The 22731-nt window shown below is 44.7% G+C and overlaps 1 protein-coding gene across 1 annotated transcript in view; it reads left to right on the top strand.

Moving 5' to 3' along the window:
- The window catches only part of POLN (DNA polymerase nu), a 144095-nt gene that overhangs the window by 32285 nt on the left and 89079 nt on the right, over positions 1-22731 (top strand). Inside the window, exons 7-11 of the mRNA XM_027598346.2 lie at positions 4164-4276; positions 9191-9348; positions 12259-12327; positions 14022-14082; positions 14785-14849. Coding sequence (XP_027454147.1) covers positions 4164-4276; positions 9191-9348; positions 12259-12327; positions 14022-14082; positions 14785-14849 — 466 coding nt within the window. The remainder of the gene's footprint in view (positions 1-4163; positions 4277-9190; positions 9349-12258; positions 12328-14021; positions 14083-14784; positions 14850-22731) is intronic.

The raw sequence follows: 22731 nt of genomic DNA, 5'->3' as shown, positions 1-22731 counted from the left end.
GATCACTCACAGGTCAGGTGTCTAGGTGCCCCCGGCCTGTCTGGAAGGGAAGCTGCATGGATGGGGGTGGCCCTGTTCCTTGCATGGGCGTTTCGCTGGTGGCTTATCATGCAGCAGGCAGTATGGATGTCTTTTGAAATGGATGCCTGAACAATCATAAGCTTAACATCAGGTACTTATACTGCAGTAAATTTTGGTGAGAATGGGACAACGTTTGACTAATAGAGCAGCCTGCTCACAAGAAACCCATAGCCTTATTTTTACCTAATTTTCTTCTGAAAGAACAAGTAGGCAGGTCTATTCTATGGAAGATCTCTGTGAGAACAGAGCCCTAATATTTGGGTGGCCTTTTCTGAATTCTGGATGTATATATCTTACTCAGTGCTCTTTACTTGGACATCTGATAGTCACTAGGGCCTCAACAAGTGCAAAACTGAACTCCTGTCTTCCCGAAACCTGCCTCCAACAGGCTTTGCTGTCAGGGTTAATGTCAGCATTTGCTCTCCGTGAGCTCAGGCCAAGGGTCCTGGCATAATCTTTAACTTCCCTCTTCCTTTCATCCAAGCTCTTAGTATATCCCATTGGCTCTGCCTTCAAAATACAGCTAGAAGCTGACCTCTCTTCCCTTCTGCGGCTGCCATTTGGTTCAGGCCTTCACCTCCTGACCGAACCAAGCAGGGGCTTCCTGAGGGCCGCCTGCCTCCACCTGCCCCCAGCCTATTTTCCGCACGGCTCCCAGAGAGGGTCTGAGCACTAAGTCAGGTCACAACGCTCCCTGCTCGGAGCCCTGCAAACAGCTCCCGATGATGCCCGCAGGTCTGCGCGTGGCCCTCACCAGGCCTGGGAACTCCTCTTCCCCTGCTCCCACTGCACACCAGCCTTCTTGATCTACCCGGGGGTCTTCCTTGTACCACACTCTTCCTCCCCTGCCGTGTGCTCCCAGGTATCTGCAGGATGTGCTACCCATTCCTCTAAACCATATCCCCCCAACACACACAAAGCAAATTATGAAAACATGAAAGTAGAGAGTGTAGTGTAATGAGTCCTATATACACACCCACTCAAACCAAAGGTTTTTCCATGCTTCCTTCATCTGCCCCTTTTTGAGGAGAGGGGTAGGGAGCTAGGATTAGGGGAAAATCCCGGACATGTCGTTTTTAGTTCACAGGGCTCAGGATGCAGCTCTAAGACACCTGGCCACAATGCCATTCTCAAACTTAGCAAATTTAATACTCAGTCCACATTTGAAGTTACCTGATTGTTTTTATTTTTTATTTTTTTTTTAATTTTAATTTATTTGACAGAGACACAGCGAGAGAGGGAACACAAGCAGGGGGAGTGGGAGAAGGAGAAGCAGGCTTCCCACAGAGCAGGGAGCCCGATGCGGGGCTTGATCCCAGGACCCTGGGACCATGACCCGAGCCGAGGGCCGACGCTTAACAACTGAGCCACCCAGGCACCCCTTACCTGATTATTTTTAAAATTGTTTCTGCACTTGATCTACTGGGATCAGGACCAACAAGGTCACGCATGCCATTCCTTGTCTCTCCTCCCTCTTCTACTAAGAGCATCCTCCGACCTCTGACCCCATCTTGCAGGAGGTCCCATGTCCTGGGCTTATCTGTTTTGTGATTGTGGGGTTCTTTACCTTGTTCCCCTTTCCTCCATACTTTCTGTAAGCTGGAGCTTCGTTCTACGAACTCCATTATCCAGCTCCAGCTTTTTTCACAAGGGTACTTCCCTGGGTGGTGCTGTCTGCTTCATACCCCATCACACACAGTTGGATGGTCAGATTTAGCAAATAAAAATGCAGGGTGCTAAGTTTGGATCCCAGATAAACAATTTTTTAGTATAACTACGTCCCAAGTGTTAGAAGAGACATTCTTACACTACAGGCATACATCTCTAAAAAATATATTTTTTTTCATATAAAAATTATTCACTGTTTTTCTGAACATCGTGTTTAGCTGGGTGCCCTGCACTCGATCCGGCTACCTTCTGCGATGCAGTTGTGTTGTCCTCACATCCGTGACACTCCAGTGGAGCTGTGGGCTAGGCGGTGTCAGCATGCTCCCTCCATTGTGAATGTCCCCACTGAACGTCCCCTCAGTGGTCATCGAAATCAGTTTTTCCGTATGTCTGGAAGATGGTGATTTTTCTGTGTCTATCATTTCTTCCACACATATTGGGTAAAATTTTCTATAGAGAACTTTCCTCCTTCAACGAGGCCTTTTGTTCACCTTACACTTCAAGTCTTCCCTGAGGTGTTAGAGCATGGTCAGAAGGCCTTCCCTGCCCACTGTGTATAGCGTGCCCCCTCCCCGCCCCATCGCCCTGTGTGTCTGTCTCTGAGTGCCCCGAGCCAGGGGTTTTTATGTCTTGCTCATTCCTCTGTCTCCACAAGCCAAGAACAATGTGACAGAGTATGTGCTTCACAAATACTTATTGTTACTTTTGAACAAATGAGTATTAACGTTTAATTTTTATAAGTTCCAAGACAATTATATGAAGACATGGCCTCACATACCATAAAATTGGAAGTAATAATCCCAATTCTATGTTAGTATGTTTGAGATTTAAAATGAATTTAAATAAATCACATTTAAATGAAAACATAAATAACTTTTTTGCACAAAGCATACCGAATACCATTTATTGCACACCTGTGCAAGGTCTTCTTACACACACGTGCTCTCTTCATCTTCACATTAACTGTATGTGTTGGGTCTTATTAGTTCCATTTTATAGATGACAAAACTGAGACTCAGAGAAATAGCCCTAAGTCAGTCTTGAGACTCAAGCCTCCTCTTTTAGACCCAAGTCTACCTTTTTTATATTCTGGCTGCCTTTTTGTTTACAAACGTGACACAACTGACTTCTGTAACTGACTTACAAAACACACTGTGTTTCAGTCACTTTGTCTTACAAGATGCTCTTTTTGTTGTTTGTCATACCTTAAGTTAGAAACCCTCTAGCCTGCATCTCTTACTAGTGGGAGATCCTGCAGTTCTTAGGTGACCTTAGTAGGGACTTGGCGTCTGCAACAAGTAAGGGCGTCAGCGTGGAAGTGCAGCTCTTCTCCCCCGTAAGCTCCCAGCCCCTCTCCCCTTCTCTCCTCCCTGCGCCCTCCCCAGTCCACAGAGCCAAGACCTGACACGGTGCTGCTGGCCCTCTGTCCTCCCGACCAGCTGGGCCCCCTCTTCCAGGGAAACCCATGTGAAGCCACGCAAGAAAATGCAAATGTCTGTGCAGCAAGCTGAGCAGAATCTAACTCTCTGTTGACCCTGTGTGGAAGACCCTCGTTAATGTATGAATAGAGAGTTCCTATAAAGGAAGACTTACAGTGCGGGCCCTGGCAGCAGCAAGATAGGGTCTTGCTGGGAAAATCGTTTAGCCACTCTGAGCCTCAACTTCCTTATCTGTAAAGTGGATCTGGTGCCTGCCTAACAGGGTTGTGCTGAGATTTCAGTGTAACAGTCCTTTGAAGTGTTTAGCATGATGTCGTAATGGTAAGTGTTCAGTAAATGCCGACTCTTATGAATCCCATATCCAAGGAGCTCACAGAGCAATGGGGTGAGCCTACTTTCAAGGCAAATTACGGTACAAATGTGGTCCTGCCTGCAGCTGGTACATGGACAGGAGTAGAGAGGAGGGGAAACTCCCCGCCTGGAGAAAGGGGCAGTTTGCAGAAATCGTGGGAGGGGAATTGCAGGCAAGAATGCAGCATATGGCATGGCCCAGACTGTGGGAGGACGTGGCACCGTGTGCTGGTGGAGGAAAGACAATTCAGTGTGAGCGGAGGGCAGCGTGTTGGGAGCGCGTGCTGGGAGAGCACGCTGGAGAGCCATGCTGGGGAGCCTGTAAGGAGTCCAGAGTGTGTGTGCTCTGCTCAGGACCGCCGGGCTTAGTCTGCAGTAATGCGACTTCTCCCAGGGATGGGCTCTGAACAGCTGTGGGGCCTGTCTCAGCTTCATCATCTGTAAGTGCAGAGAAGTAACACCTTCCCACAGGATTCAGGTTAATCCACGGAAGGCTCCTAGAAGAAGAATGTCTACAAGGTAGTATTAGCAAGTGACACCTGTCAGTAGAGCAATAGATATTTTTTCCAAGGTCAGAAGTTCTAAATCAATGTCTGAATCAGTGAATTTCTTTTTATCTTCCAGGAAAGTGCTGTTTCAAATGCTGAAATGTAAATGTCCTGTTGTTTGTTTTAATGCTAAGGACTTTGTGCGAACAGTGCTGCAGTTTTTTGGTAAAGATGGCAGCTGGAAGCATGGTAAGTTTTAGTTTTTATAATCTCTTAAATTGAGCTCTCCAGCAGTGATTCCTCCTGGGAATGGGAGGTGCGGAGGCAGGGTCCAAAGCACCAGCTGTGTGGCCTTGTGCCCCAAGAGTGAGGGGCACTTTCCCTCTGTGCTTTAGATCGTTTGATTTTTTTTTGCAAGTATAATTACTTTTTATAATTTAAAATAAGAAAAGTGATTTATGCAGTGTGGTCAGATGGGATGTGTTGTTACCACAAATAGCTTATAAACTCCCTACGAATTAAATTAAAGTCCAGACACATGAAAAGATAAGATGCTCAACATCTCTCATCATCAGGGAGATGCAAATCGAAACTACAATGAGATACCACCTCACACCTGTCAGAATGGCTAAAATCAACAACACAAGAAACGAGATGTTGGTGAGGATGTGCAGAAAAAGGAGCCTTCGTGTGCTGTTGGTGGGAACATAAACTGGTGCAACCACTCTGGAAAACAGTGTGGAGGTTCCTCAAAAAGTTAAAAATAGAGTTACCCTGTGACCCAGCAATTGCACTACTGGTTATTTATGCAAAGAATACAAAATACTAATTCAAAGGAATACATGCACCCTTAAGCTTATGGTATCATTATTTAACAACAGCCAAGATATGGAAGCAGCCCAAGTGTCCATCAAAAAGATGTGACATATACATACATACATGCGTACAGTGGAATAGTACTCAGCCATGAAAAAGAATGAAATCTTGCCATTTGCAATGACATGGATGGAGCTAGAGAATATTACGCTAAGTGAAATAAGTCGGTCAGAGAAGGACAAATACCGTATGATTCACTCATATGTGGAATTAAAGAAACAAAACAAATGAACAAAGGGAAAAAGGAGACAGACCAAGAAACAGACTCTTAACTGTAGAAAACACGTGATGGTGACCAGAGGGAGGTGGGGGGATGGGGGAAATAGGGAATGGGGATTAAGGAAGGCCCTTGTCTCAGTGAGAACTGGGTGTTGTTCAGAAGTGCTGAGTCACTGTACTGTACACCTGAAACTAATATGACACTACGTTAACTATACTGGAATTAAAATTAAATAATAATTCACATCAAAATAATATAGAACACGTTTTTATCTTTCATTTAACATAATAAGAATTTGTAATAACTTTTCTTAGATGGACAGACATGTAGCAAAGCAAATATAGCAGAAATGCTCCTTATAGAATCTAAGTAGTGGATATTATGAGGGTTCACTGGATAGTTCTTTTTAAATGTCTGCATGTTTGAAAATATAATAAGAGGTTGGAAAAAAATCTTTTTTAGTATTTGTATTTATTTGGGAGATAGTGAGAGCAAGAGAGATCACAGAGGGAGAGAGAGAAGCAGATTCAAGGCTGAGCATGGAGCCCAATGCAGGGCTCAATCCCAGGACCCCCAGATCATGACATGAGCCAAAGGCAGATGCTTAACCGACTGAGCCACTCAGGTGCCCCAAGGAAAGAAAAACTCTTTGAATGTACAAAATTTTCAACACGTCCAAAATTACCTATGATACAATAAGAAATACATATTTAGTCTTTGTCCTTGCTTCCTGGCACATAGTTCCTAAGACCCTTGCAATCCCCAGAGTGCTAAGAATGTCTTTTGTGGGCTAATGAGAGGACTGGGAGTGGGGGGCCCCTAGTGGGCTTCTGGATGGGGCAGTGGACAGAATGACCACACCGGGCTTAGTGGGTTGGACTTTAAGTCCCCCACCCCCACACCCCTGCCAGGGACAGAGAGGGGATGGAGAGGCAGTCAATCTCAGTGGCCAGTGAGCTCATCAGTCGCACCTGGGCAGTAGAACCTCCATAAATCCCCTGCCCAGGGGGTGGGGGGATCTGGAGGGCTCCCAGGTTGGGGAGCACGTCTGGGTGCTGGGCAGGGGGGAGCTCTGCACCCCTTGCCCCATACCTTGCCCTCGGGATGGTCCCGAGTTGTGTCCTTCATGATAAATGGGTCACGAGTTAGTATAAGGTGCTTTCCGCAGTTCTGCGAGCCGTTCTAGCCAATTACGGAACCCGAGGAGGGGGTCGTGGGAACCCAGATTTGTAGATGGCGGGTGGGAGGTATGGGAGGCGTCTGAAGCACGGGTGGTCTTGTGAGGCTGCAGGGTCTGCACTCAGGGCAGCTGGTGTCAGAATGGCGCCAACTGTCAGACACCCGCCGGCGTCTGCAGAGCCTCAGACCCGTGGGCAGAAGACCGCACGCTGGGCACCAGAGACGGTGTTGGAAAACAACATGGTACCCAGCACTCAGCTTCAACAATTAACCAACTTATGTCCAGTCTTCTTTCCTCTGTAACTCCTCACACTTCCAACCACCTGCCTCCTGGCTTGATTTGTAGCAGATTCCAAGCATCATATGATTCATCTGTAAATGTTTCAATTATGTGGTGAAGCATGAAGGTTTCATTTTTAAGATGATGCCATCATCATCTCCCCCCAAATTAGTAGTAATCTTTCAGTGTTATTAGATATCCAGTCAGTGTGTGCGCTGCCCCTGTTGTCTTTAAATATCTTGTTTGTTTTTATTTTTGTACAGTTTGTGTGACTTGGGATCCAAACAAGAGTTGGGCTTAGGTTATCCCGAAGCTAGGATAGGTATATGTTTCTTGTTTCTTTTTCTTCATCTATATATTCTCTCTCCCTGTTTTACTTTCCTGTAATTATTTTGTCCTTGTGGAGGGAACCAGTTTCTTTGTCGTGTAGGATTTCCCAGCGTCTGGATTTTTCAGAACGTATCACCTTCTTGCTGTTTAACACCTTCTTCTTGCTCTTCTCTTTCTTGTAAATTGGCAGCGATTTCAGGCCTGATTTTGGGAGGGCAAGACTAAGACATGACCCCAACCCTAGGTAGTGGTGTGTCCTTCTGTCAGGAGGTACATGATATCTGGTTGTTTACCTTTTTTGTGATATTTGAACCCATTTCATATGTTGAATCTGTTCTCTGCTCTTTCATATTTATCACTTTATCTAGAACCTATTTCCAATCTCATTTTCTTTAAATTCCTCTTTTCCATCGTCTTTTCTTATGTAGGGCATTATCCGTTGCATTGATTGGCTTTTAAGTGTATTGCCAGTTCAGTTTTTATTTATGAAATTTTTTTGTTTTATTTCCTGAATGCTTTCATTTCTTTGTTCAGTTTTTATTTTTCTAAGTCACCTAATTTCCAACTATTTCTGATTCTGATTTATTTATTTTTCATCACTTCTATCATTTTCTCAGATTTTCTTAGCTCATTTTAAATCTGTTTTGTTGGTATTTCTCTTTCAACTACTGGCATTTTCTCCCCAGTGTGGGGCCTTGGCCTGGCGGACTTTAGTATGTGAGGTAGAGGAGATTACAGGAACCAGCCCCCAGGCCCTTCCCCAAGAGTTTTCAAGAATGTTAGCAGAGCCTTAATTTTGGAATATTAGGGCTCTGAAAAGGCAAGTAGAGTGAACTAGTCCTCCTGGGTCAGTTAGCATTGCCAGATGGTGTTGGGTCGGGTCATGCACAGCCGACGTGGGTATAGGTCCAAGAGCACCTGCCGATGTTGTCCCAGCCAAGGTTCCAAATCTGCCAATGTCAGAGACTTCCTAGACATCAAACAAAAAAGTCATGATACTGGTTGCATTGGCAAATATAAATCTCTTAGACTGGCATAATTTAAAGGTGCCAGAAAATATAATATTTAGTGTGTTGTGATCTAAGACTATAGTTTTGTTTAAAAGCAAACTCCTTATTTTTATGTAGCATTATTCAAAATGTTAAAGTAACTTGCGGCACCTGGGTGGCTCAGTTGGTTGAGCATCCAAGTCTTGATTTCGGCTCAGGTCATGATCTCAGGGTCCTGAGATAGAGCCCCACGTTGGGCTCCATGCTCAGCTCAGAGTCTGCTTGGGATTCTCTCTCTCTCTCCCCCTCGCTTGTGCTCTCTCTAAAATAAATAAATCTTAAAATAAATAAATAAATAAATAAATAAATACATCTTAAATAAATAAATAAATAAATCTTAAAAAACAATGTTAAAGCAACTTGAAAATGCAATCACTTAGAATTCAGATTTCTCTCTCAGTTTATCAGTCCCCCCCCCCCACCCCAGTTATAGCTCCCCTGTCCGTGTCTAAAATACTCTGGTACTAAAACTTATTTAGCAAATGTCTTTTTTATTTTTCACAAAGCATCTTCCCATATGTCTTGCAGAGATGTACAGTAACCTCTTCCCTGGGTTTTGGATGGGAAAACTAGTACTTAGGGGCAGTGACTGCCCAAGTTCCAGGGGTGAACTTGTGCTTGGTTCTTTTTACATATCGCAATGCAGCAGAGATCTGGGGGTCTCTCAGGTTTTCCTCCATCAGGGGAAATGCCCCGAATGCCAGCCATCTCTGTCCTCAAGCACACTGCCCTCCTCCTTCCCCCCGCCCGCCCGCCGAACTCGGCAATGAGGACGCTTATGCTCTTTCTTCTACCCACAAGACTTGGGTTCCTGGACACCCTGAAGAGGGGTCAGGAGTGCGTAGGAAGGTAGCCCAGTGAGAGGCACAGGGTCGGAAAGCTGGGGAGCAGCGGCGGGGACAGGTGGGGGAGAGGAGGCCAGAAGAGGGCCTGAGGGTTCTCACCGCCACCTCTCTGAACATTTTTGAGAGGTCCCAGTTCCACGTTAGTTCATTGCCCCTCTTTGGCTGTCTGGGGTCAGTTCCCTATGGAGATTGCCTGTGTGAGACCTGGCTCATGGAGGCCGCTCGTACCAAAGGCTCCAGTTCCTCAGGAACAGTGGAGCATCCCTTAGGCACTCACTTCTGTCACTTGAGGGCACAGCAATGCTATTATTATTATTTTGATCCTCAAGTAAAGGACGGTTCTTCGGTTTTCATGCAGTGACTAAATGGCCTTTTTCTCTGTAGTTGTTCATTTTGTAGGGCTCGACCCCAGAATTGCTGCATGGCTTATAGATCCTGGGGATGCTGCACCCTCTTTTGAAGATTTAGTGGCAAAATACCTTGAAAGCTCCATCTCTGTTAAAGTGAACTGCACATATGGGAATTCCTCAAGAAATGTTGTGGTGAGTTATGTTAAGATGAGGCTTTACCAACCTTAATCAACCGAATTTTTTCCTAGAAATTTTTTCTGCTTCATAAACAGTCCAGTAGTAAAAAGAACATTGCTGACATTCATTTTTACTTATTCTGCACAAATGCTTTTTACCCTCACGTTTCTGGTGGAGGATATTGCGTTAGGACAGGTGACTTCTGTTCCTTCATGAAACTGTTCCTGGGAAGTCCATTCACAGTGTGATTCTTCTTCTTTTTTTTTTTCCCAATAAAAATTAGAAGGATTTTTCATTTCCAAGTCCTTTGAGAAAGCAAAACTAATGCAACACAAATTGAAAGATCTAATTAATAAATTTAACAAGCCAAAGTAATTTTGTTACGTAAATTAACCCATTTATTATAGGCTAGCAATGTTTCAAATGGTGGAGCTTCTACTGGTCTTTCAACTCCTTCAGTCATTTGATGGCGGGCTTTACTGTGACGGCACAGAAGCGATGCTGTAGGTCCAGGTGCCATCAGCAACGGTTTTCGTGCAGGAGCCACAAGGCCAGATCCCCACAGCTCGTCGTTTCGTCTTGGTTTTGCCACAGAAGGAGCAAGTGTATTTGGCGTGCTGGCTTATTTCAATCTTCTTCACCATTTTCCTGAGGGAGGCACCATAACGCGTCCTGTATTTACCCACGATTCTCACCTTCTTGGTGCATTTAGCCATGTTGCCGCAAACTAGGTCTGAGCCCAGAGAGACAGTGTGAGTCTTCTAAATGGACCCTCCGGCGTCAGAGAGCCATGTGCTCTGGGCCCCATGAGCTGCTCGTAGTGCCGGTGGCCTGGCCACTGCCGCAGAGGCTCTGGCCACACCTCGCTCCATGTGCCCAGGTGTGTCTTCCCAAGCCCTATCCTAGAGACACACCCAGTTGTTAGGAACCGCGTCTGCAGAAGCCATAGTGCTCACGGGTCTGGAGCCCGGCCCAGAGCCCAGTGAGTCAGGCCCTCGAGGAGGTGGCCCAGGGGGAGCAGTGTGGCCACAGTTGGGCCCCTCTGTTGAGGCTTCCTGCATGCAAATCAACAGCAGCATGCTAGAAGCACAACAGGACGAGCATACAGGGGGCTCGGGGAGCACCAGGGTTGGCCATGGGGTGGGAACCATGGGGGCAGAGTGGCTGGTGATATGCAGGCCCTGAGGTTCGGGGAGGTCTGCTTGCTCCTGCTCTTCATCCTGCGCCATCTGTGAGGGAGGGTCTGAGTCAGGTGGGGGCTTGGGGGTACAAATATGGAAACTCACTCTCCCTTAATTTAAAGAGATGTGTCAGAGGAATATGTGGGAGCTCCCAGACTCAGAGGGAAAGCAGTAGCAGGCCATGGGAAGATGTGAGCCTCAGGCCCTGGGGCCAGCAGTGAGCCATGGGTCACTTTTGTCAAAGACCCACGGTAAGTTCCCTCACTGTGCCACATGTGTGCCCCTTGGCAGGGGGACAGGGCGTGGAGTTGAGTTCTACTGATTGTAGGATGCCGGGAGGGGAACTTCCTCAAATAGCAGCTGAGACACTGTCACTGAAACAGGGACTTGCCCACCTCAGCACTACCAGTCCCAGTGTCCCAGTTTATAGATGAGAAGACCAAGGTGGAGAAAGGTCAGTGTGCACGCACCTTGCCCAAGGTCAAGTTGAGGCTGTGGATCAAAGCGTGGGTTTCTGACTATAAGGTCTAGTTTCTTTCTAGTGCATCTAGGGCTGGGAGTGGCTGCAGGGAACGAAGCACCACCCTCAGAGGTGTGTTTTCTCCGTCAAGAAGCTGGGGCCCTGCACCCAGCTGCTCACAGTGCTGTGGACCCTGCCAGTCCCACCACTGCCCGTGAACTGTCGCCTCACCCTGGGCCCTCAGCACACTCCAGGAAGAAAAGCAGCAGGCTCCGTGAACTTGCGCTCGAATCCTGGTGGCTAGAAATGTGTCCATTGTGGAGGCATGCAGTGTGTGAGGGGCGGGAGGGGAAAGCCAGGCCCACGTTGTGCCATGCTGAAGAGGTGCTGGGGATGGTCTGAGAGAACACACGGGGCGTCTGGGCAGAGGGAGCAGCATGGGAACGGGAGGGAATGGTGAGATTGGGAAGAAAGGTGTGGGGTAGAGGAGGGGTGGTATCATGGGCTCTGTCACGAGGGTGCTGGTCCCCCCCCGGAGCTCAGTCTTGTCCTAGGGAAGCCCCGCTGGAGAACCGTTCATAGTGGGAGGCGCATCGTCAGCTCTGTCCTACTATAGGAAGCTCATTTGGGCGGGAGTGGACAGTCTGCTCACGGTGTCCCCAGACCAGTCTTCCAGGAGAGCCAAGGCTGGGGATGACGAGACAGCAAATGCCAGGCTACATCAGCCCACTGCTGGCTCCTCGTCCTGCGATTTCTCCGGCTTGGGGCTTTGAGGCTGGAAGTGGAGTGTGGGGAGTTGTTTGGCAGAGCAAGGTGTCCAGGGGAGGAGAGTCAGACTGTGTGCTGGGGGCTGCGGCTCATGCCCTGCCCTGTGTGTCCACGCTCAGGGCCTCTGGGGGTGTCGTCCAGGTGAGGACAGACAGTGAGGGTGGCCACGTGGCTCCTCAGCCTACTGGGGCACGTGAGGGTATGCTTCTGTCTCTACCACCGTGTGATCTTTGCAATGTGGACACTTTGCAGTTCCTGTAAAATGAAGAAGAAAACTGGGTTGGGGGAAAGTGTGAGGCGCCAGGTAGCTTGCATTTGTCCAGTAAGAAGGCTTTTCTGTAGCATGGGAGCTTGCCCGCTTGAGGTATTTGGTGATGCCACCGATGTTCATGTCTGCCATGGAAAGGCTCGCGCCACCCACCTAGTGCCCATTTCTGTGGGCTGTGTCACTCCCTAGATTGTGATGAACATTGCTGCCAAGTTTGCCTAATCTTTCATTTTTGTGATCTTTTAAAGAATCAGAATGTACGGGTGAACCTGAAGATGCTCCACAGACTTACGATGGGCCTTTGTTCCCAGTTGAAGGCAAGGCGTCTTACTGTAACTTGGGGTTGGCAGGCACTCTTGCTCACTGTTCCCCAAGAGCACCTTTCACTCACATCCACGCTCACAGCATCTTTGAGTGAATTCTCAGGCCAAGTGAACTTGTGCATCACTCATAGAAGGATAGTCCACATAAGACCTGAAGTTTTAAAAATGTTTTCCGCAGGCTAACAATTGTAGCATTTTTAAAAGCTACCAATTCAATTGGAATTTTTTGTGTTTTTTTAAAGATTTTATTTATTTATTAGAGAGAAATGGAGAGCATGAGTAGGGGGAGGGGTAGAGGGAGAAAAAATCTCCAGCAGACTCCCCACTGAGTGGGCAGAGCCCAATGCGGGGCTCAATCCAACAACCCTGAGATCATGACCTGAGCCAAAGTCAGATGCTTAACCTACTAAGCCACCCAGGCGCTCCTCAGTTGGAATGTTTCTAATGCTACAGTTAACATAAAAGCTGAGTATTCATTTTAGTTTAATAGTGAGATGGACACAGCTCCACTCAGTCTCGTTGGGAAGCAGAGGGCATTTGTGGGAACAGTCAAGAAGAGTTGGAGGAAGGGACTGTGTGTGGAGGTGAGCTCAGGAGTGGGGGGCCAGCAAAGGATGGAGAAGCCTCTGGAGACAGGTACTAGCTGGAAGCGTTTCCACCGCTGGGCTTGGAGGGGAAGCTGTCACCAGGACCCGGGGAGAGCCGAGGCCCTGCAGGGGCTGCTGGTCAGGAGCCGGGCAGCAGGCGCTGTGATTGCAGGCCCAGGATTGTGGGCTGCTGGGAAGGGTCCAGCAGGAGAGAGGAAGCCCATTTCTCTCCCCTACTACCCGACATGGGCAAAACCAGCCTGAGAGCTGAGGAGGAGCCAGGTGGTGGCCTGGAGCACATCAGCCCTTCCCCAAGGGCAAAGTGCAGGGCACGGGGCCTGGAGGAGGGGCAGGCAAGGCCGAGGGCTTCAGATGGCAGCAGGAAGGGACACACATGACAGAAGCCCTGAGAAGAGGCATGAAGATGGTCTGAATAAATGCAGAGACGTTTCATACTCCTGGAGGAGGTGACCTCATATAAAGATTTCACCTCTCCCCACACTAATCTATAAAGCCATTGCAAAAACCAATGAAAATTCTAGCTACACTTTTGGGAATTCAGTATACCTATTCTGAAGTTAAAATGGTAGGCTGCAAGTCTAAAAATACCTACATCACACTTAAAAATGAGAAAGATTAGGGCGCCTGGGTGGCTCAGTGGGTGAAGCGTCTGCCTTCGGCTCAGGTCCTGATCTCAGAGTCCTGGGATTGAGTCCGTGTCAGGCTCCTTGCTCAGTGCAGAGTCTGCTTCTCCCCCTGCCTGCTGCTCCCCCTGCCTCATGCTCTCTCTCTGTCAAATAAATAAATAAAATCTTTAAAAAAAATTTTTTTAATGAGAAAGATTAAAGAGAATTGGGAGTGGGGATTGGCCTACCTGGTATTTCTAAATATCTCTGCGAAGTCTTGGTAATGAAATAGAATACTTGAAGGAAATAGTTTTACTAGGAAGGAGCTCCGCAGGAGGGCCGCTGTTGGGAGGAGCCACCACTCACTTGGGAGTTACCCGAATTCCACCTCAATGCAATCATGTAGGCTGTTCAGCAGCGTGCAGGTAGAAATAATTTAAAAGTAATATTGGTATCATTTCTTCCTACAAAACAGGTTTATGGTTTATGGCAACTATTTTGTACCTTGGAGCTTCCTCTGATACCAGTTTTGGCAGGTAAGCTACCATAAAGATGATGGACAGTCCTGTTTCTAGGGAATTCTTGACATTCTTTGAGGGCAACTGTTTTCTTATTTAGGGGTAGGCAGTGTGTCATGTGAGCACTGAGAGGTAGCAAGCCCTTTATTTTCCCTCCGTAACAAGAGGGGTTGGATGGCATCACCTGTCGATCTAGAAGGACGAGAAGGTTCTGACCTCTCAGTCGCATGGGATCCCTTTTGCACCACGTGGTTCTCGGCACCCTGGCCGAGTGGCAGCCCCAGCTCCTGAGGGCCGCAGTGCGGGTCGAGCTGTGGTGTGTTCTGCATGGCAGTTGTTCGTCCTGGTGGTGTGCTGTCCGTCAGCCCCCCTCCCCCGCTCGGGACAGCCCCTAGAACAAGGGGTGCCAGGCCCTCCTCTGCCTTTGCCTCTCAGCAGCCCCTCCGCCCAGGTCCTGCTGGGCACTAGGGTAGCTGAGCCCGGCCCAGCACTCTGCAGCCTGCCTGGCCCGAGGAGACTCTGTCCCGTGCGGCTGGCCAGGGCGCATCCCCACGCCCCCCCTCCCCCCGCCACTGCTGGGCTCCTGCACCGACCCTCGTAGATCGTTGGTGGAGGTGGGACGGGGCAGGCACTGTCCTTGTCCTCCTCAGGAAGGCAGGCTCACTCCCCGTCCTTGAGGCTTTCACAGAAATGACTCACTGTTTGGTGTTTGACTGACAGTGATGGAGAGCCACAGGTTTCAGGTGAACAGAGAAGAGATGGAGAGGACTTCAGCACTTCTGGGGGTACGTTCTTATTTCAGAGCCGGGTGCCTGTAAGTCCTTCCTCCCTTCCTCCTCCCTTCCTCACTCACGCCACACTGACCCCGATGCCTCCTGTCTCTGACGTGTGCTGGGGAGCACCAGACCCACCCTGGGTGCTTGCTCCATGGTGCACGGGGTTTCACGGATCCTCCAGCTTCTCAAGAGTCAGGTTCATTTCACAGGTACACCCCCCTGGAGTTTGGTGAGGGCAATTCATGGCTTTCTTGGGTTCTTTGAAAAAGCAAGAACAGGGCCCCTGGGTGGCTCAGTCGGTGAAGCCTCTGCCTTCGGCTCAGGTCATGATCCCAGGGTCCTGGGATCGAGCCCCCGCCCCCCCCCCCCCCCCCCCCCGGCATCAGGCTCCCTGCTCAGTGGGGAGCCTGCTTCTCCCTCTCCCTGCTGCTTCCCTGGCTCCTGCCCTCTTTCTCTCTTTCAAATAAATAAAATCTTCTAAAAAAGCAAGAACAAAACTTTCTGTCAAAAATAAAAAATATAGAGGGTGCATAGAGATGTATGAAAAATGCATTAAAATGTTTCACATAAGTTATTTTAAAGGAAACTCTGGTATAACCACCACCTAGGTCATAGTGTAGAATTTCCAGAAGCCCTGTGTGCCCTTTCCCTATCAGAACCCCTTCCCCTGCCAAAAGTAACCTCCGCCCTGACTTCTGGAGTCACTGCATTGTTGCTTTTACTTTCCTTTGCAGTTTTCCACCTCAGGGCCTAAATGATGTGTTTGGCTTTCCTTTGGAACTGTGAGTTAGTGGTCGTCTGACCGCTCTCCCTCCAATCCGGGTCTCAGCTCCACCCGTGTCCTGTGTAGCTCAGTGCTTAGTCTTCCGTCACACCCCGTGTCCCACTGTTGATAGCATTTGGGGTGTGGCTAGCTTGCGGCCGTTACAAACCACACCGCTCCCTTGGGCATGTCTTCTGGCCCCACTGGTGCACGCTTCCCTGGGCACAGGACGGTCTCCTCAGCTTTAGTAAGAAGTCGCACTGCCAGAAGCACACACGGGGAGGGTCCTGCCATTGCACGTCCTCACCTGCATGAGGACACCAGGCTTTTAGGAACAGCCATTCTGGTGGGGACGTAATGGTATCTCATTAGGATTTTGGTTTCTATTTTCCTGACTACTAATGAAATGGAATAGCTTTTTATATCATCATTGGCTATTAGGAGTTTCTCTTTGGTAAAAGATCTCTTCAGGTTTCTTGCCCATGTTTATATGGAGGGCTCTGTCTTTCCCTTACTAATTTAGAGGACATCTTGATATACTCCAGTTACAAGCCTGTTACATATACCTTTTCCCTCTCTGTGTTACCTTTTTACTCTCCTAATGGTATCTTTTGACAAATAGAAGTTCTTAATTTTTAATGTAGCATAATTTACCAATCTTTGTCTTTATGGTTAGTGCTTTTTATATGCTGTTTAAGAAAGCTTTCCTACGTCACGTTCATGAAGTTTGTTCATGTGTTATGTTTAAAAGCTAATTTTATTAGCCTTTGCATTTAGGTTTATAATCCATCTGATTTTTTCTTTTCATGTACTGTTTTAATTGAGAAAGAAATTGCATACAGTGAATAGTACAAATAATTTTAATTATTGTGATAAAGTACATTTAATATAAAACCATCTTAAACCATTTCTGATTAGACGGTATAGTGGTATTAAATACATTCTCATGGTTGTACAGCTGTGATCACCATCCATCCCCAGAACTGTAAAACTGAAACTCTGTGCCCCTTCAACAGTCACTTTCTGCTCTCCCCTCCCCGCCACCCCCCACCCCCACCCCTCCCCCCACTCCTGGCAGCCACCGTTATGCTTTCTGTCTCTATGATCTGACTGCTCTAGGTACCTCATGTAAGTCAAATCACACAGAATTTATCTTTTTGTCACTGGCTCATTTCACATAGCATAATGTCTTCAACATTCATCCTTGTTGTAGCGTGTTGCAGGATTTTCTTCCTTTTCGAGGTTGAATGTATGTACCACATTTTACTTACCATTCATCTGCCAGTGGATGTAGTTGCTTCCATGTTCCAGCCATTGTGAGTAATGCTGCTATAAAAAATGGGTGTACAAATATATCTCTGAGGCCCTGCTTCCAATCCTTTTGAGTATATACCCCAAGGTGAATTGCTAGATCTTATGGTAATTTTTAATTTTTTGAGAAACTACTGTACTTTTTCTATAGTGTCTGTACCATTTTGCACTCCCACTCACAGTGCATAAGTGCACTTTTTCCACATCCTCGCCAATACCTGTTGTTTTCTGAGTTTTCTGTTTTGTTTGTTTTTATAATAGCCATCCCAATGGGTGTGAGCTGGTATCTCACTGTAGTTTTGATTTGCATTCCCCTAATGATTAGTAATATTGATCATCTTTTCATGCGCTTACTGATTATCTGTGTATCTTCTTTGGTAAAATGTCTATTCAGATCCTTTGCCCATTTTTAAATTAGGTTGTTAATTCTTTTTTTCTTGTTGAGTTTTAGGAGTTCTTTATATATTCTGGATAGTAATCCTTTATCAGATATATGATTTTTAAGTATTTTCTCCCATTTTATGGGTTGCCTTTTTACTCTGTTGATAACGTCTTTTGATGCACAAAATTTTTAAATTTTCATGGTCCAATTTAAATTTTTTTCTTTTGTTACCTGTGCCTTTGTTGTCATATCCAAGAAATAACTGTCAAATCCAATATTGTGAAGCTTTTGTCCTCTGTCTCCTTCTAAGAGTTTTGTTGTTGTAGGTCTTACATTTAAGCCCTTGATACATTTTGAGTTAATTTTTTATATGGTGTGAGGTAGGGGCCCACCTTCATTTTTCTGCATGTGAATGTCCAGTTTTCCCAGCACCATTTGTTGAATAGACTGTACTTTCTCCATTTAGTGTTCTTGGCATGCTTGTCAAAAATCATTTGACCATATATGCATGGGTTTATTTCTGGGCTCACTATTGTATTCTCTTTGTCTTTATGTCTGTCTTTATGGCAGTACACACTGTTTTGATTAGTGTAGCTTTGTAGTCCCTTTTGAAATCAGGAAGTATGGGTCCTCCACATTTGTTCTTTTTTTCAAGATTGTTTTAGCTATTTGGGGTCTCTTGAGATTTCGTATGAAACTTAGGATGGATTTTTCTATTTCTGGGAAAAAGGTCTTCAGGATCTTGATAGGAATTACATTGAACTTGTAGATCACTTTGAGTAGTTTTGGTAAGTCTTCAATCCATGAACATGAGATGTGTTTCCATTTATTTATTTTTAAATTTATTTCAGCGGTGTTTTATAGTCTTCATTGTATGAGTCCTTCACCTCCTTTGTTAATTCCTAAGTATTTTATTCTTTTTGATGCTACTATGAATGGAATTGTTTTTGTAATTTCCTTTTCAGATTGTTCATGTGTAGAAATCCAACTGATTTTTGTGTGTTGCTATTGTATCCTGCTACTTTGCTGAGTTCCAAAGTTCTAACAGTTGTTTGCTTTTTTTTTTTTTTTGGTGTGCACTCTAGAGTTTTCTACACATAAAATATCATCTGCAGAGATAATTTTACTTCTTCTGTCCCAATTTGGATGCCTTTTATTTATTTTTCTTACCTAATTGCTCTGACCAGAACTTCCAGTACCATGTTGAATAGAAGTGGTGAAAGCAAGCAACCTTGCCTTGTTCCTCATCTTAGAGGAAATGCTTTCAGTCTTTCACGGTTGAGTATGATGTTTCCTGTGGGTTTTCTTACATGGTTTTTATTATGTGGAGGTAGTTCCCTTCTGTTCCTAGTTTGTTGAGTGTTTTTATCATGAAAGGGTGTTAAATATTGTCAAATGATTCTTGACATGATCCTCTATTTTTTTTTCCCCCTCCATTCTGTTGATGTGGCATATTACATTGATCAGTTTTCATATATTGACCCATACTCACATTCCAGGAATAAATCCCACTTGGTCGTGGTATATAGTCCGTTTAATATATTGCTAGTATTTTGTTGAGGATTTTTGTATCAATATTATAAGGGTTGTTGGTCTATAGTTTTCTTGTATCTCTATCTGGCTTTGGTATCAGGGTAATGCTGGCTTCATAGAATGAGTTAGGAAGTGGTCTTCCCTCCTCTCCATTTTTTGGAAAAGTTTGGGAAGGATTGGTATTGGTTCTTCTTTAAATGTTTGGCAGAATTCACCTGTGAAACTAATGATCTGGGGCTCTTCTTTGTTGGGAGATAGATTATTGATTCAATCTCCTTACTAGTTATAGGACTATTCAGATTTTCTATTTCTTGGTGATTTAATCTTGAAAGGTTTTGTGATTTTAGGAATTTATCCATCTCATCTAGGTTATCCAATTTGTTGATGTACAGTCATTCATAGTACTCACTTGTAATTCTTTTTATTTTTGTAGAATAATGCCTCCACTCTCATTTCTGATTTTAGTAGTCTGAGTTTTCTCTTTTTTTCTTAGTCCATCTAGTGAAAATTTGTCAATTAAAAAAAATTTTTTTTAAGAACTGTGGTTTCTCTATTGTTTCCCTATTTATTTCCTTTATCTCTGTTCTGATATTTATTATCTTCTTCCTTTTGCTACCTTTGGGTTTAGTCTGTTCTTTTTATAGTTCCTTAAGTTGTAAAGTTAGGTTATTGATTTCAGACCTTTCTTGTTTCTTAATATTTATAATATTTATAGCATTTATAGCTATAAAGTTCCCCTTTGTTGCTGCTATTGCTGTATCCCGTAAGTTGTAGTATGTTGTGTTTTCATTTTCATTCATCTCTAAGTAATTTCTAAATTCCCTTTTGATTTATTCTTTGATCCTTTGATTGTTTAAAAATAATTTAATTTCCATAGTTTTATGAATTTTCCAGTTTTCCTTTCTTTATTGATTTCTAACTTCATCTTGTTGTAGTCAGAGAAGATGCTTTATATAATAACTATTTTTTGAAATCTCTTGAGCCTTGGTTTGTAGCCTAACATATGGTCTGTCCTGGAAAATGTCCCGTGTGCAAGTGTATGTGGTTGTTCCTGGCTGGTGCTCTGTACGTCTGTTGGATCTGGTGGATTTCTTGTGCTGTTTAAGTCCTCTGTTTCCTTATCTTCTTTGTGGTTGTTCTACCAGTTATTCTGAATGGAGTAATCAAGTCTCCCAACTATTATTGTAGAATTGTTTCTTTCTCCCTTCAATTCTGTCAGTTTTTTCTTCATATATTTTGATGATCTGTCATTGAGTATGTAGATATTTATAATTGTTGTGTAACAATTGCTGTATGTATTGCATACATGTCATCCTTTGTCTTGTGTAACCATTTTTTACTTAAAGCCTATTTTTTCTGATATTAATATAGCCATTCCTGCTCTATTTGGGTCAGTATTTGCATATCTCTTTCTATCCTTGTACTTTCAACCTGTCTGTATCTTTGGTTTAAAAGTTTGTCTTTTATGGACAGCATATAGTTGGAGCATGTGTTTTTATCTATTCTGCCCATCTCTGCCTTTTGATTGGAGAGTTTAATCCATTTACATATAAGTAATTACTGATAAGGAGGGACTGACTTCTGTCATTGTGCTGTTTTCTTTGTGCATTATAGATTTTTGTCTCTCATTTCCTGCATTACTGTCTTCTTTGTGTTTAGTTGCTTTTTTGTAGTGAATCGTTTAAATTCCTTTCTCATTTTCTTTTGTGTGTATTCTATAGCTATTTTCTTTGTGGTTACCATGGGGATGACATTTATCATCCTAACATTATAACACTCTAATTTGAGTTTATTACAGCTTAACTTGAATAACATGCAAAAACTCTGCTCCTTTACAGCTCTGTCCCCACCCCTTTCAGTTGTTGATGCCACAAAATTATATCTTTATACATTGTGTGCCCCACACGTAAGCTAATAATTTTTTAAGTGCATTAGTCTCTTAAATTATGTAGGAAACATGATTTGGAGTTACAAACTAAAGTTACAGTAATACTAGCTTTTACACTTATAGTTGTTTTTTTTTTAACCATGGAGAAAACGAAAAGTACAGTGACAGATTGTTATTATAATACTAGCTTATATAACTGCCCACATATTCACCTTTCTTGAGAGCTTTATTTCTCCATATGGCTTTGAGATACTGTCTAGTGTCCTTCCATTTCACCCTGCAGGACTCCTTGAGCATTTCTTCCAAGGCATGTGTAGTGATCACATCTCCCTCAGCTTTTCTTTATCTGGGAATGTCTCAGTCACTCCCTCACCCTTAAAAGACAGTTTGGCCAGATGCAGGATGCTGGGTTGACAGATTTTTCCTTTTAGCACTTTGAAAATATTGTCCCACTGTCTTCTGGCCTCTAAAGTTTCTGATGAGAGATCTGCTCACTACCTTATGGAGGATCCCTTATATGTGATGACACTTCTGTCTTGATAATTTCAAGATTATCTGTTCGTTTTTGTCTTTTGAAACTTTGATTATAATATGCCTTGGTGTTGATCTCTTTTAGTTCCTCTTACTTGAAGTTTGTGGAGCTTCTTGGATGTTTATATTCATGTATTTCATCAAATTTGAGAAATTTTCTTCCATTGTTTCTTCAAATATTTTTGCTTTCCCTTTCTCTTGCTCCTCCTTCTGGGATGCCCACAATGCATATGCTGGTCTACTTTGTGGTGTCCCACAGGTCCCTTAGGCTCTGTTCACTTTTCTTCAATTTATTTTCTGTATGTTCCTCAGCCACAATAAGTTCCATTATCCCATCTTCAAGTTCACTGATTCTTTCTTCTGCCTGCTCAAATCTGTTGTTGAACCACCCAAAGGAATTTTCTATTTCGGTTAGTGTACTTTTCAGCTCCAGAATTTCTTTTTTATTTCCTTTTAGGTTTTCTCTCTCTTTATCATTATTTGCATTTTGCTCACACATTGTTTTCTTGACTTTCTTCACATCCTCCTTCAGTTCTTCAAGCATCTTTAAGACAGTTGTTTTAATGTCTTTGTCTAGTAGATCTGCCATTAGGTCTTTTCCAGAGACAGTTTCTGTTGATGTTTTGTTTTGTTTTTTGTTTTTTTCCTGTTTGAATGGGATGCTTTTCTTTGTATGCCTTGAAATTTTTTATTGAACACTGGACATTTGAATCTGATAATGTGGTAGCTCTGACAATCATATTCTCCCCCTACCACAGGGTTTGCTGTTTTGTGTTAGTGGTTTTGATTTTGGTTTTTTTATTGCTATAGGTTGTCTCTGTGCTAAAGATCAGCCTGAGGGGCAAACTTAAGGTCTTCTCGTGTTTTTTTCTAAGATTTTTCCTGGGCATACACAGTCTATTTCTAATTTTCCCTGCATAGGCAGTAGTTGTCGACCATCCTTGTCCTTTAATTTCTGGCTCCCAAAAGGAGGAAAAGTGAAAAATTAAGGGGGATGTAAAAGGGTGCTGGCCCTTTAATTCCCCTGGAAGTCTTTTCAGCTGGAGGGAGAGGGTCTTACAACACTGGGGAGAGGGGCCACAACAATGACTGCCTGCCTATTTGTCTGCACCTGTGTTATTAGAAGCAGTAGTCAGAGCCCAGATCCCTACAATTTGGAGGACAGGGTCTTTTTGCCCACCCTGGCTTTTGCACAGTGTTCCAGAAACAGGTGGACAATTGCCTGCTGTGTGGCTGGGGGTGCAAGATGGGGATGGGCCACTGCTACTGTGCTAAGAGCTGAAATCGACCAAAAGTAGCCACAGTTTACCTTCCAAGTTTGGAATCTGAAAGCCTTCAACAGACTCCTGAGTTCAAAACGGCTATTGCATCAGACGGTTTCTGCCCCTGCAAATGTGGTCCAGGTGGGGAGGCAGTTTCTTACTTACAGGTGCTTCCTACTCTGCCATCTTTCCAGATCTCCTTGGTGTAAATTGTAAGTGTA

Source organism: Zalophus californianus, chromosome 2 (genome assembly GCF_009762305.2).
Source record: "Zalophus californianus isolate mZalCal1 chromosome 2, mZalCal1.pri.v2, whole genome shotgun sequence".
Taxonomy (NCBI): Eukaryota; Metazoa; Chordata; class Mammalia; order Carnivora; family Otariidae; genus Zalophus; species Zalophus californianus.
This window is presented reverse-complemented; position numbering and strand designations above follow the sequence as displayed.